The following is a 14515-nucleotide window of genomic DNA, read 5'->3' on the forward strand; positions in this document are numbered from 1 at the left end:
GATGGTGGTGCACTGGCATTGGGAGGTTTAGACTCCAGCTAGCTGCTGTGTGACCCTGGATGGGTCCCCTGACAACTCCAGGCCTCTGTTTCTCCATTGCTGTTTAGGGAAAAATGCCTATTTCACAGGTGAATTGTGAAGACTAAATGAAATAATAAATGCTTTGGTAATAAGGAAGCCCAGAAGAGGCTACACAAATCAGAATAATTATCATGGACCCTGTACCCTTGGGAGGACCCTTCTGGCCTCATTATTTCATGCTCCCGAGAAGTTCACATCTCACTTCAACTGGCCTCATCATCTGCCATTGAATACCAACTCCATATAAATGCTAAATCACACTTAAACTTCCTAATTTGAAGAGCCCCAGGGGAAGAGAAAGGGTGAAAACCCCGAAAGACAGAAGCTGGCTAGGAATTCTATTGCCCAATGGAGTTGGAAACTCCAGGGCTCTGTGCCAGCCAGCAAAGCATCTCCATGAAATGAGCTGGGTTTGGGGTGGAGGCGGAGGCGGAGGGCCAGAGTTCAGGGTCCTGCACAATAGCTCTTGGCTTCCAGCCTCTGCAGCAGGTGTTGGGAGGGCTCTGGGGGGAGGGAGGGAAGCTGGTGCCTCACAGATGCAAAATCTGGACTGGATTTGAGCCCGTGAATACTGGGTTCCCTGCTTGGGTTTTGGAGGTAGAAGATTGCTCAGGAAGTTTTGCAAAAGTGCTCTTAGCAGACCTGGACATTGTGTCTCCATTTAGGTCAGACAAGTGGTAAAGATGCTAATGTTGTACCACTTGTCAACAAGTGGCAAAAGGGGGTAAATTTTGGTTCCCGGCAGTGAGGCTGACCCACCAGCCAGCAGGCAGGGTCTTTCCTCGAGAGAATTTCTTTCTCCAAAGAACCTGACAGCCTCCTGCCAGCTCTGTGCAAAGGGTGGGTGGCCTGCCCTCTAGCTCTGCGGTGGTCATGTCCAGTGGTACCTCCTACTCCCCATGCCTCCGCCACTCTGTCCTCCCAGCTTCGGTGCCTGTGGCACTTCTCCCATGTCGAACACACCAAAATTATAGATCGGGGATTATCATTTATTCAACAGCAAGGACGTCTGCTTTCCCCACCTTGAACAAGTGCCTATAGATCTATCAGCAATGCCTGGGCCTCCCCGCTGCCGCAAACCACCCCGTCTTCCTCCTGGGGCAGGTCAGCTGTGACTGCTGGAATGAACCACATCAGAATAGTCCCAGGTTTCCTCTGTCTTCTCAACTCCTTAACTCTTTAGAGAATCCTCCCTACGTACCGGGGCACTCGTCTCCCAGCTTCTCTGCCCCAAGAGCTCACAGAGAACAAGATTTTTGCTGTTTATACCCAGACATTTCTCCGCATCTGGTCATTCTCTTCTTCACCAGACCCTCCTGCAACGCTCTCCCACCTGCCAAGCAGCAGCCTGGTATCAGGCATGAAGAGATGGGAGAAGCTGCAGCTCCCAGGTCCCCACGGAGGCCTCTTTAATGGAGGCTGAGGACTGAGGAGCCTCTGAGGGGTTGGGGGGATTGAAGCCTTCCTGTCTCTTCTGTATGCCTTGCTCTTGCAAGTGTGTTATTGTCTCCAAGGCTATTTATCTCTGTTAGGGCTGTTGCCATAAATAGTATGATAAAAAAGAGAGCCATTTCAGTGAGTCAATGAGATAAAGGCTCCAGTCAAGAGCTCACTTTAGAGCTATCTTAAGGATTCACTTAAACCTCAATAATTCTTTTCTTTGACAGCATTCATATTTAGATCCATTATGTGCCTGAAAAGGAAGAGGGGGAGGAGTTTGGGGGAGTTAGGGTGCGAATCACTGCTTGATTGTGGAATCGCTAGTGTCCCGATGGCTATTTGGTTTGGACACACTGGCACCAGCCGTGGAGCGGGTTTCCATGTGACAAGGCAGGCAGCAACCTGAAGCTCCCAAGTGCTGGTGGCACCTGCCCACCTGCCACTGTGGGCAGGGGAGCCTAGAGCCTGAGATGAAGATGTTGGGAGAAACAGCCAAACAAGCTTTCTGACAGAGGCAGCCCTGGCTGCAGTGCCTTGTCTGTCTCTCTGTCTCAAGGTATTATTTCGTGACACAAACATTTATTTAAAATATACCATGTGACAGGTAGAATATCCCAATGAATAAAACATGGCCACTGCCTTCGAATAGCCATTAATCCACCCACAAGATCATATGCACACTGTCCCACACTGCCAAGACCCTCTCCTATTTTCTTAAAAATTTCTCTGGAGGAAAATGATAATATGAATCATTATCAGCATCATTAATATTAATATTATAAGGGCTAACACTGTCATGGCACCTACTATGTGCCAGGCCATTTTCTAAGCACTAAATCCTTTAATTCTTACACCAACCCTGTGAAATAGGTATTATCATCATCCTCTTCCTTTTTTTTTGTCTTTGAGATAAGGGCTCACTGTGTCACCCAGGTGAGAGTGTAATGGTGCAATCACAGCTCACTACGGCGCTCAAGTAATCTAACCAACTCAGCCTCTTGAGTAGCTGGGACTACAGGTGTGTGCCACCATACCCAGCTAATTGTTTTTTTTTTTTTTTTAGAATGGGGTCCCACTGTGTTGCTCAGGTTGGTCTTGAACTCATAGGCTCAAGCAGTCCTCCTCACCTTAGCCTCCCAAAGTGCTGGGATTACAGGTGTGAGCCACCATGCCTGGCCAATCCTCATTTTTTTTTACAGTTGAGGAAACTGAGGCAGAGAGCGATTAAGTAGCTTGTCCAAGGGGTTGCAGCTAGTAGGTAACAGGTCTGGGGTTGGAACCCAGGCTCTTTGGCCCCAAAGTTCATTTGCTTTTCCATGGCTGTGCTGCTTCTCAGGTCCCACAGGCTGCCCTCACTCTCTGGTCTCAGCATCCCACAGTGCTGTAAAGAGTCATTCTAGGGCCGGGCACGGCGGCTCACACCTGTAATCTCAGCACTTTGGGAGGCTGATGTGGGTGGATCACGAGGTCAGGAGTTCGAGACCATCCTGGCCAAGATGGTGAAACCCCGTCTCTACTAAAAATACAAAAATTAGCCGGGCACGGTGGCGGGTGCCTGTAATCCCAGATACTCAGGAGGCTGGGACAGGAGAATTGCCTGAACCCAGGAGGCAGAGGTTGCAGTGAGCTGAGACCCTGCCACTGCACTCTAGCCTGGGTGACAGAGCAAGACTCTGTCTCAAAAAAAAAAAAACAGAGTCATTATGAGGCAGGAAAACAGGGTCTGGAGGCAGGGAACATAAGGCTGATTCACACTTCAGCTCTGACAGAAAATATCCTCTCCATAGGCGTACACTGGCTGTAAATGACTTTGTAACTTTACTTCATCCTCTTCATTTACATAAGACATTCCAAGTAGAGGGTATTTAAACTCCCCAAAATTCTGTAACAGGGCCTTTGAGCCCCTATGCTCAGGCCCACACCCGCACTGTGGCGTGAACTTTCATTTTCAATAAATCCCTTCATTTCTTCCTTGCTTTGTTTGTGCGTTTTGTACAATTCTTTGTTCAAGGCATCAAGAACCTGAACACCCTCCACTGTTAATTCTTTATGTCGAAACTGCATCTCTCATGTTGGGGATTAATCCTCTTCCCTCTCGGTCTGTCCTTAACTGTGACGGAGACTGTCTGAGAGTCACCAAAGCCCTCCGGAGGACAGTAAAAGTCTTCTTGAGAAGACAGGACACAGGCCTCAGGGCAGCAAACTCCCATCCTGTCCAGGGGACAATGGAGCCAAACAGATGGGTTCCAGAGGCCTGACCTCTTGTGAATCTGTGTTTATGGCAGGTGCTCCCGCAGGGACAAATGCCAACAGGCCTGGGAACCCAATCGATTTGCTGCCAGCATCAGCCAGTGTGTGAGCCTCGCAGTGCATCCCAGCAGCATCTCAGTATCTGAGCACAGCCGGTTGGTAAGTAACTCTTCCAGGGGCATGGGGAGAGGGAACACAGTGCATGCACCTGTGTGGGTGTGCTCCATTCACGCTTGCACAGGTATCTGTAAATTGATCAGACTTTAAATCCAGTAAGGAGACTTTATGTTTATATCAAACGTATGGCAATGCCTATTGTAAAGAGCATAGTCGTTCTCCAGTTTCCCTGCAAATTCATTACCCATTGATCTGTTTTGTAAACCTAGATTTTGCAGTTAGTAACAAACATCTGCAACATAATGCAATCCAATACCGAATAACACATTCTTTAGTATCTGCTGTATTTACAATTCTTCACTCACTGCACTCTTACAGAAATCTGCGAGTTGCATGTGTGTGTGTGTGTGTGTGTGTGAGAGAGAGAGAGAGAGAGAGAGAGGAAAGAATAAGAGCAAGAAAGAGACTCCCTCAATTCGAAGTCAGTGTATGCTTAAAGAGAATATTAAAAAGAATAAAATAGCCTTTAACTATCTGTCAAGGAACAACCCAAAATATTTCATGTCCTCAGGCCCTGCATTATTATTTCATTGTGAAGGTTTTATGAGCATTCACGAATGTTAATTAGTTAATGAACCTTCCAGGATTTCAGTTCATTCATCCCCACCAGGAGCTTTTGGCTCCAAGGGAGCTGAGGAAACAAACAAGAGAGTTTGTACCTAAGTCTCTTGGCCCCATGGAAACGAAACTGGGGCAGAGATTCAGCAGCAAACAAATGTATGGAAAGGCTAGGTGATGCCCCTCTGAGACGGAGAAACCCACTGCAAATAACAGCACTGGGTATTGATAGGAAGACAGAGGGAAACCTACAGGCTGGGCATGGTGGCTCACGCCTATAATCCTAGCGCTTTGGGAGGCTGAGGTGGGGAGGGTTACTTGAGCCCAGGAGCTCAAGACTAGCCTGGGCAACACAGTGAGACCCTGTCTTTACTAAAAATTTAAAAAATAAAACAAAGGGAAACCTACCTACGCCATCACGGTCCTCAACTTGGAGGCCACCGAGTTGTCATCACCATGAACCCTATGGGCACACCTCATGGGCAAAGGAAATCAGTGGCCTTTCTTACCTATTCAAATACCACTTAAATGCTGTATTGTGGTAATTTGAGTACAAACTCATTTAAAAGTGCAATGGATTTAGAGCAGCATTTTGCCATTGAATATTTTCTCAATCAGCAGATTCCTCAGAGAGTCTGTGATATTTTTACTATTAAAAGTAGGGTCTTCAACACTTTTTTAAAAAAAAAAAGTAGGGTCTTCAAATTCAAAAAAGCTGAAAACCGCTGGCCTAGATGATTGGAACCCATTGGTAATAGCAGACATCAAGTGGTTGGTGGCCACTTCTCTGATCCCCTGAGCTCCTTATGAACCTACTGGTCCAAGGGAGCTGCTAGAGAACAGAGAGCCCACATGGAACAGAGAAGCACAAACTCTAGGGAACACGCAGCCTTTAGAAGCAGCCTCTTGATGAATGACAGCCAAGGTGAGGAGCTAGCTATCTTCCACCAACCTAGTGAGCTTCTGGTAAACCTCCAGATTGGTGATGTTTACTCCCATGAGCCACGGCTAAGGCCTTGTCTGTGAAGGGCTTGGCTCATGACTTGCTTTCAAGTTTGCGTGGTGCCTTGCAATTAATTTTCATGTCAAAATGAACAGGGGCTTAGATGGATTTTGGTACCTTTCCCTCTAGCGCCCCCACCCCTAGGGCTTTCTGATGCTGGAGAAGATGGAAAAATTAATTAATAATAGTATTAATAAAGACCATTGACCCTGCACACATTGAATAATTTATGACTGTAACTTCAGTGTTCAAAGCTGGAAGACCGCTTAGACCAACATCCTTCTTTTATAGATGAGGTCAGGGGAGCTCAGTGAGCAAAGTGGGTCACAGCAGGGCTGAGCCTGGAGCCCAGGTCTCCTGAGGTCTTTCTTTGGCATCATCTCTTTGCTCCTCCCACAGCTCAGCCTCGTAGTGAGTGATGCTCCTGATCTATCTGCGGGTATCGCCTGTGCCTTTGGGAACCTGACAGAGGTGGAGGGGCAGGTGTCCGGGAGCCAGGTCATCTGCATCTCACCTGGGCCCAAGGATGTCCCTGTCATCCCACTGGATCAAGGTAAGAAATATCTGCCATGACAGCCACAAATGAGGGGCTTCTCTACACTGAGGGATCTGGGGGTCACAAGAACTAGGCACAGAGTCTTCTTATACCAGATACTAATATTGGCTTAGAGAACTTGTTTAAGTTTGAAAGCAAACTGTCATGCCCCAAAGTGAATTTCAGGAAGGAAAACACTTGCTCCGCTTTGAGTTAAGGCTGCACAGAACACAGCATCTTTCCAAATAGCTCGTCCCTCCCAGGAATGGAGTGGTTTCCATCAGTAGTTTCTTAGCAGGTCTCTCCACACAACTGGGGGCTCAGACCTAATATTTCTGAAATCCTTTCAGTAATGGAACATGGCTGACCAAGGCAAGGGGCTCCATGGAATCTGCTTCTTCCTCCCTGTGGGCAGAGGAAGTCTGGGTCTGAGGGGTGGGCTGGTATTTACCCAAAGAGGCTTCCTTGGGAGGAGAAGAGACGATTCAGGCAGGTTCCACATAGTATCTGCGTCCTAAGACAGCCCTGTGGTGGCTTCATGACTTACATTTTATTTTTGTGGCTGTCCACTGGGTCCCCACGTTGTTACTCAACCCCGTCCTTTTTTGTTTGTTTTTCTAGACTGGTTTGGGCTGGAGCTACAGCTGAGGTCCAAGGAGACAGGGAAGATATTTGTCAGCACCGAGTTCAAGTTTTACAACTGCAGTGCCCACCAACTGTAAGTGCTCATTAGAAAGGGTCTTGCTCTGGGTCTGGATGTGGGTATGGGGTTTCTTCCCCTTGATGCTAAGCTCCTTTAGGGCAGGAACCATGTTGTAGTCACCTCACAGTTTCCCCATGGGGCCTGACACTTTGTTTGGACACAGTACACTGTACATAAATATTACCATATTAAACCAAATGGTATTTACCCTCTGTAGTCTCTGAATCCTTGGATGCCACCCCAACACGCCTAACCCCCAACTCTTAGGCCAAGATAGTAAAAAGAGAGTCAGAGAACAGGAACCGTAAAAAAAGTTCTTCATTTTCCATCACTTGGTGGTGACTTTGAAGGTAGAAGCTGACAGTGAGTGGAGTACGGACATGTCACCCACAACCAGATGAAGAGGGACTCCGAGATAGTGACTCGGCTATGCACACAGTCCCCCACAGAGGAGGAGCAGGGAAGGGGGAAAGTAGCCTCTCTCAGCACATGATAAAAAGACCTGGATGGGGAGGTGGAGCAGAGGCCTTCACTCCATCATTTTTTAAATCCAGCCTTCAATATTTTCAAGAGGAAGGGAAACCAGACAGGCCAAACCACAGCCTTCAGTGGGGCTTGACTTTAGTTCTACGGACCTCACCAGCCATTCCAGCAGCTGAATGCCTGCCAATTGGTGCCCACACGCTATGAGACCCCACAACTGTGTGAGAAGCTGGGAACATTTCACAAGGAAAAAGCAGAAATGGAGGGAGTGAAACCCCTACTTAGTTTCTGCTGATCCTCTCTGGTAGAGAAACTGAGACCCTTTCCACAGAAGCTGGGAACTCATACACCATTTGGTTTAGAAAGGAGGAAACACAGACCTCTGTAATAGAGCCACATAAGGGTCATAGGACCAAAAACCCTGGACATTCAGCAAGGGGAGAGGTCAATCAACAGCTCCATATCAGAGGAGGCAGTGATTCGGAATGTTTACGGACCCATCCTTCCCATTGCCCAGGGCAGGAACCACTTGGGATCCACATCACAGTCAGGTCTTCAGGGGTATCCAGTCTGTAGGGTCCAGGCTATGGGCATGAAGGACTCAGCAATCAAGATGGGGAGAGGGTCTGTTTGCAGCTAAACCCTAAAGGAATCTTTAGTCATTAGAAGAGGAAAATAAGCTAGTCCTTATTCTCCATTTTTCTGAACTTGATTTTCATAATTAGAATAATCTTCTGGAGTTCTTTGGTCTCTACATTAGTCAAGGAAGGAGCCCCATTCGGACAAATAAATAGATGTACCGAGAAAGACAGAACAAGTGATAAAAATGGCCTGGTGGGAACCAGAGAAGGCAGAAAGGGACTGAAGCTGAAATAGACAAAGCTGCCCTCTAACCACTGCATTTGAATCCCAGCAAACCCTGCTTTGGGAATGGCAAGCATCTTGGTGACAGAACCTCTTACCTCCTTCTCAAACTCCAACATGGTGGTGATGTAATCCATTGTTTGTGAGAGCAATCTTATCTCCATGGCAACACAGTATGATGTCACCACTTTCAAAGATGTATTGCTATGGCAACACAGATGCTGTCACAGGCAGCAAGTTTTAACAGAAAAAAAAAAAAAAGCAGGTCTCCTTGACAGCAAAGATTCCATTTTAATGCCAAACACTGCCTCTCTTGCCCTTCTCTACTGGAATTCAGTTAAAATTCATGGAATCAAGTATAGTCCCCTCCTTTTAATAATTTACTTTAATAAAAATAAACTGAGGCCCACAGAAAGATTAGTGCTACAATGACGGTCACAAAAATAGCCAGCGGAAGAGCCACATCTAGCTAGAGCCCCAATAACCATCCTCCTTAGGCCCTTGGTCCATTTTCATTATTTAATTGCTGAATCATAAGATGTTACCAAGAACCAGTCTATCTGAGAGTACATGAGATAGCATGAAGCTCAGAAACTAAAAAAGTCTGGGCAATGGAGAATGGGATAAAAATGCTCTGAATGGGAAGATGAAGTATAAATGGGCTAACCAACCCAACATACTATGGCCTGTGAGCCAGTGACCCCCGGATCAAGCCTCAACCACCCAAATGTAATCAGAGCCCCACCAGGTGGCGCCAGACTGCAGACCTGGTCCTGTCTATTCCAGATTGGCCTAGCAGTGAAAGACTAGAGCAGCGGGGCTGCGAGGAGGAGCAAGACTAACCCCACCTACAAAACCCATTTCCATTACAATGACCTGATCACACACAGAGAGCCGAAAGAATATACACAGTCTCCAGGTGAAACTGGAAGGAAAGAAGTGCTCACCCTGGCAAGAAAAGCACATATCACACACATATCCTACTGTTCCATGCCTGGGGGAGTGGGACAAAGTTACTACTTAATACTGTTAGCTCCCCCAAGCCCAATAACACAGATGATATAAACCAATTGTTAACACTCAAATGTTATTTAAGAGGTTGAAATAACAGGTAATTTAAGCGCTTGACAATAATACTCACATTTAGCATGGCATTTTTCAAAACCATTTTCTATACATTATCTCATTTGACACCAAACAGCCCTGTGGCGTAGACAGGAATGTTTTATTACAGGTAGATGAAGATACTCCAATTCAGAGGGTGAAGTGACTTACTCAGTGTGACCCCAGTGGCAGTGGCAGAAGCAAGTCTATAATCATATCTGCCCAATTCCTGTCCCTGTGCTCTGTCGGCTACCCTGTCTTTACAAGCAGTGAAATATTGGGAAATGTTTAGCTACCAGCATTCAGAAGAAAACCTAGTTTGCCGCATTGCCAAATTCTGTGGTGCAACTATTTCCATCATGGCCGATTTCAAACCACCACCATGGTGTCTATCAGCTTGCAAAATTCCTGAAAATGTGAATAATCAGTTCTCATGAGCTTATACAAGCACACCCCTGCTTTGTAAGTTATACTCTTATCTGGTCTCGTTTTCTTTCCAATTTTCTGTTCCCATGAATATCATGGATGGAGAATCCACAATTCTCAGTGCTAGAGGATGGCCCGCCAGTCTTCCCTCCTAAGAATGAGACTAGGATTTAAACACAGGTTAACAGACTTCTATCATGACACATGCCACCTTCCCTCTTTGTTCTCTTCTCTTTGCCTCTCACCATTTCTGTCCTTGCAGGTGCCTGTCCTGTGTCAACAGCGCCTTCCGCTGCCATTGGTGCAAGTACCGCAACCTCTGCACTCATGACCCCACTACCTGCTCCTTCCAAGAGGGCCGGATCAATGTTTCAGAGGTAAGAAGGGCTTACCCTAACATGGCAGTGTTCCCAGTGAGTCTGAGTGGCCCCTCCCTCTTTAGATGGTCAGTCCAATGGCTTGGCCATTTTCTTGCCCTGGCCCATCTTGGCTGTCTTGCCAGAAATTCTGCATGCTAGAAAGCCCTGTTATTATAAAGCTCAAAAAAGTAGCAGCAAATGACCCCAGAGGCAGAGGCTATGTCTACTAGACTCCTAAGACTGTATGCATTCAAAAGCTTGGAGGTAACTGGGGGTTGAGACTGAAAGCTTAGAGGAAACATATTCAACCAAACAGACTCCCTGGTCTAGAAGAGTGTAGTGAATGGCATTTATTCTTTGAGTCTAGCCTTTTGCTTGGCTGCAGACATAGTCTAGTTCAATAGAACATTCACTCTCAACCATTCTTTCATGCCAACTTCTCTTCCAACTCTAAAATTCAATGATTCTTTGACTCTGATGTATAACTGGGTGGGTGGCCTTGTAGAAAGTGAGAAAAATTCAGCTAGTAAAAAGAACCAGGCATTGCTAAAAGTCCTGTTTTATTACACAGTCGAAGCTCCGTCCCTAAAGCCTGACCCACCTTTGTTATTAACACAGTGAAATATCAAATTGCTTATCTTTCTAATGGATATTCCATTCAATGATTATTCACTGATGTTGACTTTCTTACATATTCATAGCATGTCTTAGGACAGTGAAGCCGGCTTGCTCAGTCTCCCTTTCTTGTGTCAAAAGCTTTTCATACCCCTGGGTGGCCAGTTGGATTTGAACAACTATAGAGACCTTATGTAGTCGCCCACATGCACATGTGCGTATACACATATTTCTTACTCTATTTTTTAGAAAATCCAAAAATGGTAATAAGTGACAACGTAGCATTTTTATATACTACTATAGTCTTTTTTTTTTTTTTTTTTTTTGATACGAAGTCTCGCTGTGTTGCCAGGCTGGAGTGCAATGGCGTGATCTCTGCTCACTGCAACCTCTGTCTCCTGGGTTCAAGCGATTCTGTTGCCTCAGCCACCTGAGTAGCTGGGACTACAGGGACATGCCACCATGCCAGCAAGTTTTTGTATTTTTAGTAGAGACAGGGTTTCACCATGTTGGCCAGGATGGTCTTGATCTCTTGACCTCATGATCCACCTGCCTCGGCCTCCCAAAGTGTTGGGGTTACAAGTGTGAGCCACTGCGCCCTGCCTACTATAGCCTTTCTATACACACTTCCTCTTGCTCTAGACTACAAGCTCCTTGAAGGCAAGGACTTCATCTTATCTTTAAATCTTCAATGTCTTACTTAGCAAATGTTTGTAGAATGCATGTATGAAAGAATGGATGAACCAATGACCTCTATTTAAATCCCATTGATGGCAATTGTGTCAACTTGTCTAAGATTTCAAGTAATGGAATCTCGTGTCTTCTAATCTTGATAGCAGTGCTGGTTGCTTCCATGGCTAAACATAAGAAAATAGACTCTGAAAGGTTTCTCAAACACATACCCCTTTGAACTCTTCTTAGTTTATGAAACAACAGGTGTTATGTTCAGTCAGAAAAATGGAATTTGCCTGTCTTGAAAGGGAGAAACATAGATGCCACAGGTGGCTTTTCAAACAGACCCATCTACAGGTGCCTCAGCATGACGAAACCAGGCATCTAGTGCCCTGAGAACCTTTCAGAAAAGCATTTTCCTCTAGCCAGTTGGTATGCTTTGATGCAGCTGGCCTAAAAACCCTACGCCAGCCTTCCTGGACACTGGAGATTAACTCCAGCCCTGGAATTCTGCAAGGGTATGAAACTGCTTTGGGGGCAGTCCTTTCACTCGAAGAAAAGGACAGGGTTGCAGGGAGAGGTGGGAGTGGGCACCACAGCTTGGGAGCCAATGGAAGAATCACTTAGAGGGGCAGACCTAACCAGGAATAGCACAGCCACCATGGGAGGCCTGGGCAGGGGTGAAGTCTGGGCAGTGAGAGAGTATGAGACACAGTCTCAGAAACTAACCTTGACATGGGCCACTTGGAAAGTTCCTTAATAAAATAGACTGAGGTGGCCCCCAGGACACAGAGAGATTGGGTGAAGTACAAATCTAGACAAGAAAGAGCAGCTGCTCCACTTTCTCCTGAGGCTACCCACCTCAGGCCAAGAGAAGCCCAAAGCCAAGGACACAGAGAGATTGGGTGAAGTACAAATCTAGACAAGAAAGAGCAGCTGCTCCACTTTCTCCTGAGGCTACCCACCTCAGGCCAAGAGAAGCCCAAAGCCAAGCCTGAAAGCGACCTGCAGCTGGAGCAAGGGCATGCGAGTGTCATTCAAAGCAAGATAAATAAACTCTGCTGGGGTGTGTGTGGAGGCCAGAGAGCTGAGCCCCTGCAGGCTAATTGGAAGCAGGCCCGGCTTTCCTCACACCGTTCAGAAGTCACTGAAATACAGCTCCCTCTCAGCCATGGATGAGAGATTCAACATTCCAGAGCTGGGCCAAGAGAAGCTGTGGCCTCCCTGCAACTCGGGATTAAATTAATACCAAAAGGGACCTGGGGGCAAACCCAGAGACTCCCCACCTCCTTTTTGTTTCATTTTCTATCCATTGATGTCTGTGCCTTAGGGTTAGAGAAGAGCAGTCCCCTTTGTCTCCCTTCATCTCCCCATTGCCCTGAGTAGGAATGGTGTACAGCTGCTCTCTTATGCTCGTGTGCATTGGTCCCTGGCATGGCCCCAGGGATCGGCTGTCCGGAGGACTGTGAGGGAAGCCCAGACTCCATCCAGCTCCCAACTTTGCTCAGGAAAGGAAACAGGATGCAGATTCCCAGCGAGGTTGCCAGGGCTACTTCCGGGGCTTCCTAAAATACTGCTTTAGCTCTTAACCACAGCCGGCCACACGTTCCTTTTCAGCAAACAGCAGCCAGACCCCATTCTTTTCTGTCCAAAGTTCTGCTTTAGAAGAACCCCATCCCTGAAAATTTGAGGAACAGCAAAGATGCACATGCCCAACTTGAGTAAGGTTTCCCTTACTCCCTCAGGCATCCCAGCTGATATTTTCATGTAGTTTGGGGAACTAGAATCCCCTGGATTTCCAGGTAACTGGAAATCCCTTAGCTGTCTCTTTAGGGGTTCCTAGAATATCTCTTTTAGAATTCCAGTAAGCCTCCCTTCCCAACTTTGAATCAAAATTTTATGTCTGTCTGCTTCCTAGAAACAATATATAACTGATTAGCTCCATTGATTAATATAGCAACATTAATGTATCACACATTTATAATTTCTTCACATGTGCCAGGAGTTCTCAAAGTGTGCCCAGGGACCGGCAGCATCAGCATCACCTGGGAACTTATAGAAATTCAAATTCTTGGGCCCCATCCCAGATGAGGCTAAAGATTGAGAACCACTGACATTTGGCATTTCAATGGATTCTCACAACAGCCCTGCAATTTCATATAATTTATATTTGACATCTGTAGTAACCAGAATGCTAGAAATTTCGGGTTTTTGCCCAAGGCTACAGAGAACTCAGGCATCCAAAAAAGCTGAGTACAGTATGTTTTCTACAGAAAATCAGGGCCCATGAGCTTTGTTTCCATGGTCACAGCCACACTTGCTGGCCTGACTTCAACCTGGTCCTTTGCTATTGGTCATGAGGGTTCAGGCTATGGATGGGCCAGCACAAATCCAACTCCACAGATGGAGAAACTGCCCATAGAAGATGGGTCAGTGGTGCCATTTCCAGATAAAAAGACAGCCAGCATATGAGGTAAATCTGCCCACATCTTTCCAGAAGGCTGATGGACCAATTCCATGCTTAGGCTTGACAATGAAGAACAGCTGTGCTAGAGCGCATGCAATTCAAAAATAAAAATATTAGTACTTATTATATATGCAGCATATATATAATTTAACCTTAAGTACTCTATGAAGTGGATTATATTATAGATGAATAGACTGAGGCTTAAATAAGTTAAACAGCTTTCCTAGGATCATCAAATAAATGCAGAAATTAGGATTCAGAGACAATTTTTCAAGCTGACCTTGAATAAGTGAAAGTCCACTGATTCTGCATTCACACACACACGCACACACAAAACGAATAGGCGGTAATATTAACAATTGTTAATCCAGCATATTACCACTTACGACACACATTGATATTCCTGTTTCATGCAATCTAGGTTTGTCAGATATTATTGGCACCATTTTATAGATGAGGAAACTGACTTTCAATTAAACCATCTGTCAAGCTCTCTTAAGGTAATGAGTCAGAACTTTCCAGCGCTCAGAGCACAGCAGATCTCTGATGGGGTCCGCCCAGATCTCTTCATCCCTGAGCCAGATCAGGCTGTGACATGGTGTTAGCAAGCGGGTGTGCACAGGAGGATGTATGGCTTTCAGCTTTTAAAGCTCATCTCCCTCCATGGCTAAACCAGGCCTAGTGAGATGTAGATACATAAATATCTCCTTTATGCCCTGTCCCAGGGGAAAGATAGAACCGAATAAATCCGATTAGCTTCCCAGGATGCTGGCTGCTC

General features: G+C 46.2%; 1 protein-coding gene across 1 annotated transcript in view; it reads left to right on the forward strand.

The window, feature by feature from the left end:
* Positions 1 to 14515, forward strand: part of PLXNA2 (plexin A2) — a 221715-nt gene that overhangs the window by 140823 nt on the left and 66377 nt on the right. The window contains exons 6-9 of the mRNA XM_030813073.1: positions 3807 to 3930; positions 5909 to 6062; positions 6666 to 6762; positions 9887 to 10001. Coding sequence (XP_030668933.1) covers positions 3807 to 3930; positions 5909 to 6062; positions 6666 to 6762; positions 9887 to 10001 — 490 coding nt within the window. The remainder of the gene's footprint in view (positions 1 to 3806; positions 3931 to 5908; positions 6063 to 6665; positions 6763 to 9886; positions 10002 to 14515) is intronic.

The sequence above is a fragment of the Nomascus leucogenys genome, chromosome 5 (assembly GCF_006542625.1).
Source record: "Nomascus leucogenys isolate Asia chromosome 5, Asia_NLE_v1, whole genome shotgun sequence".
In the NCBI taxonomy this organism is placed as follows: domain Eukaryota; kingdom Metazoa; phylum Chordata; class Mammalia; order Primates; family Hylobatidae; genus Nomascus; species Nomascus leucogenys.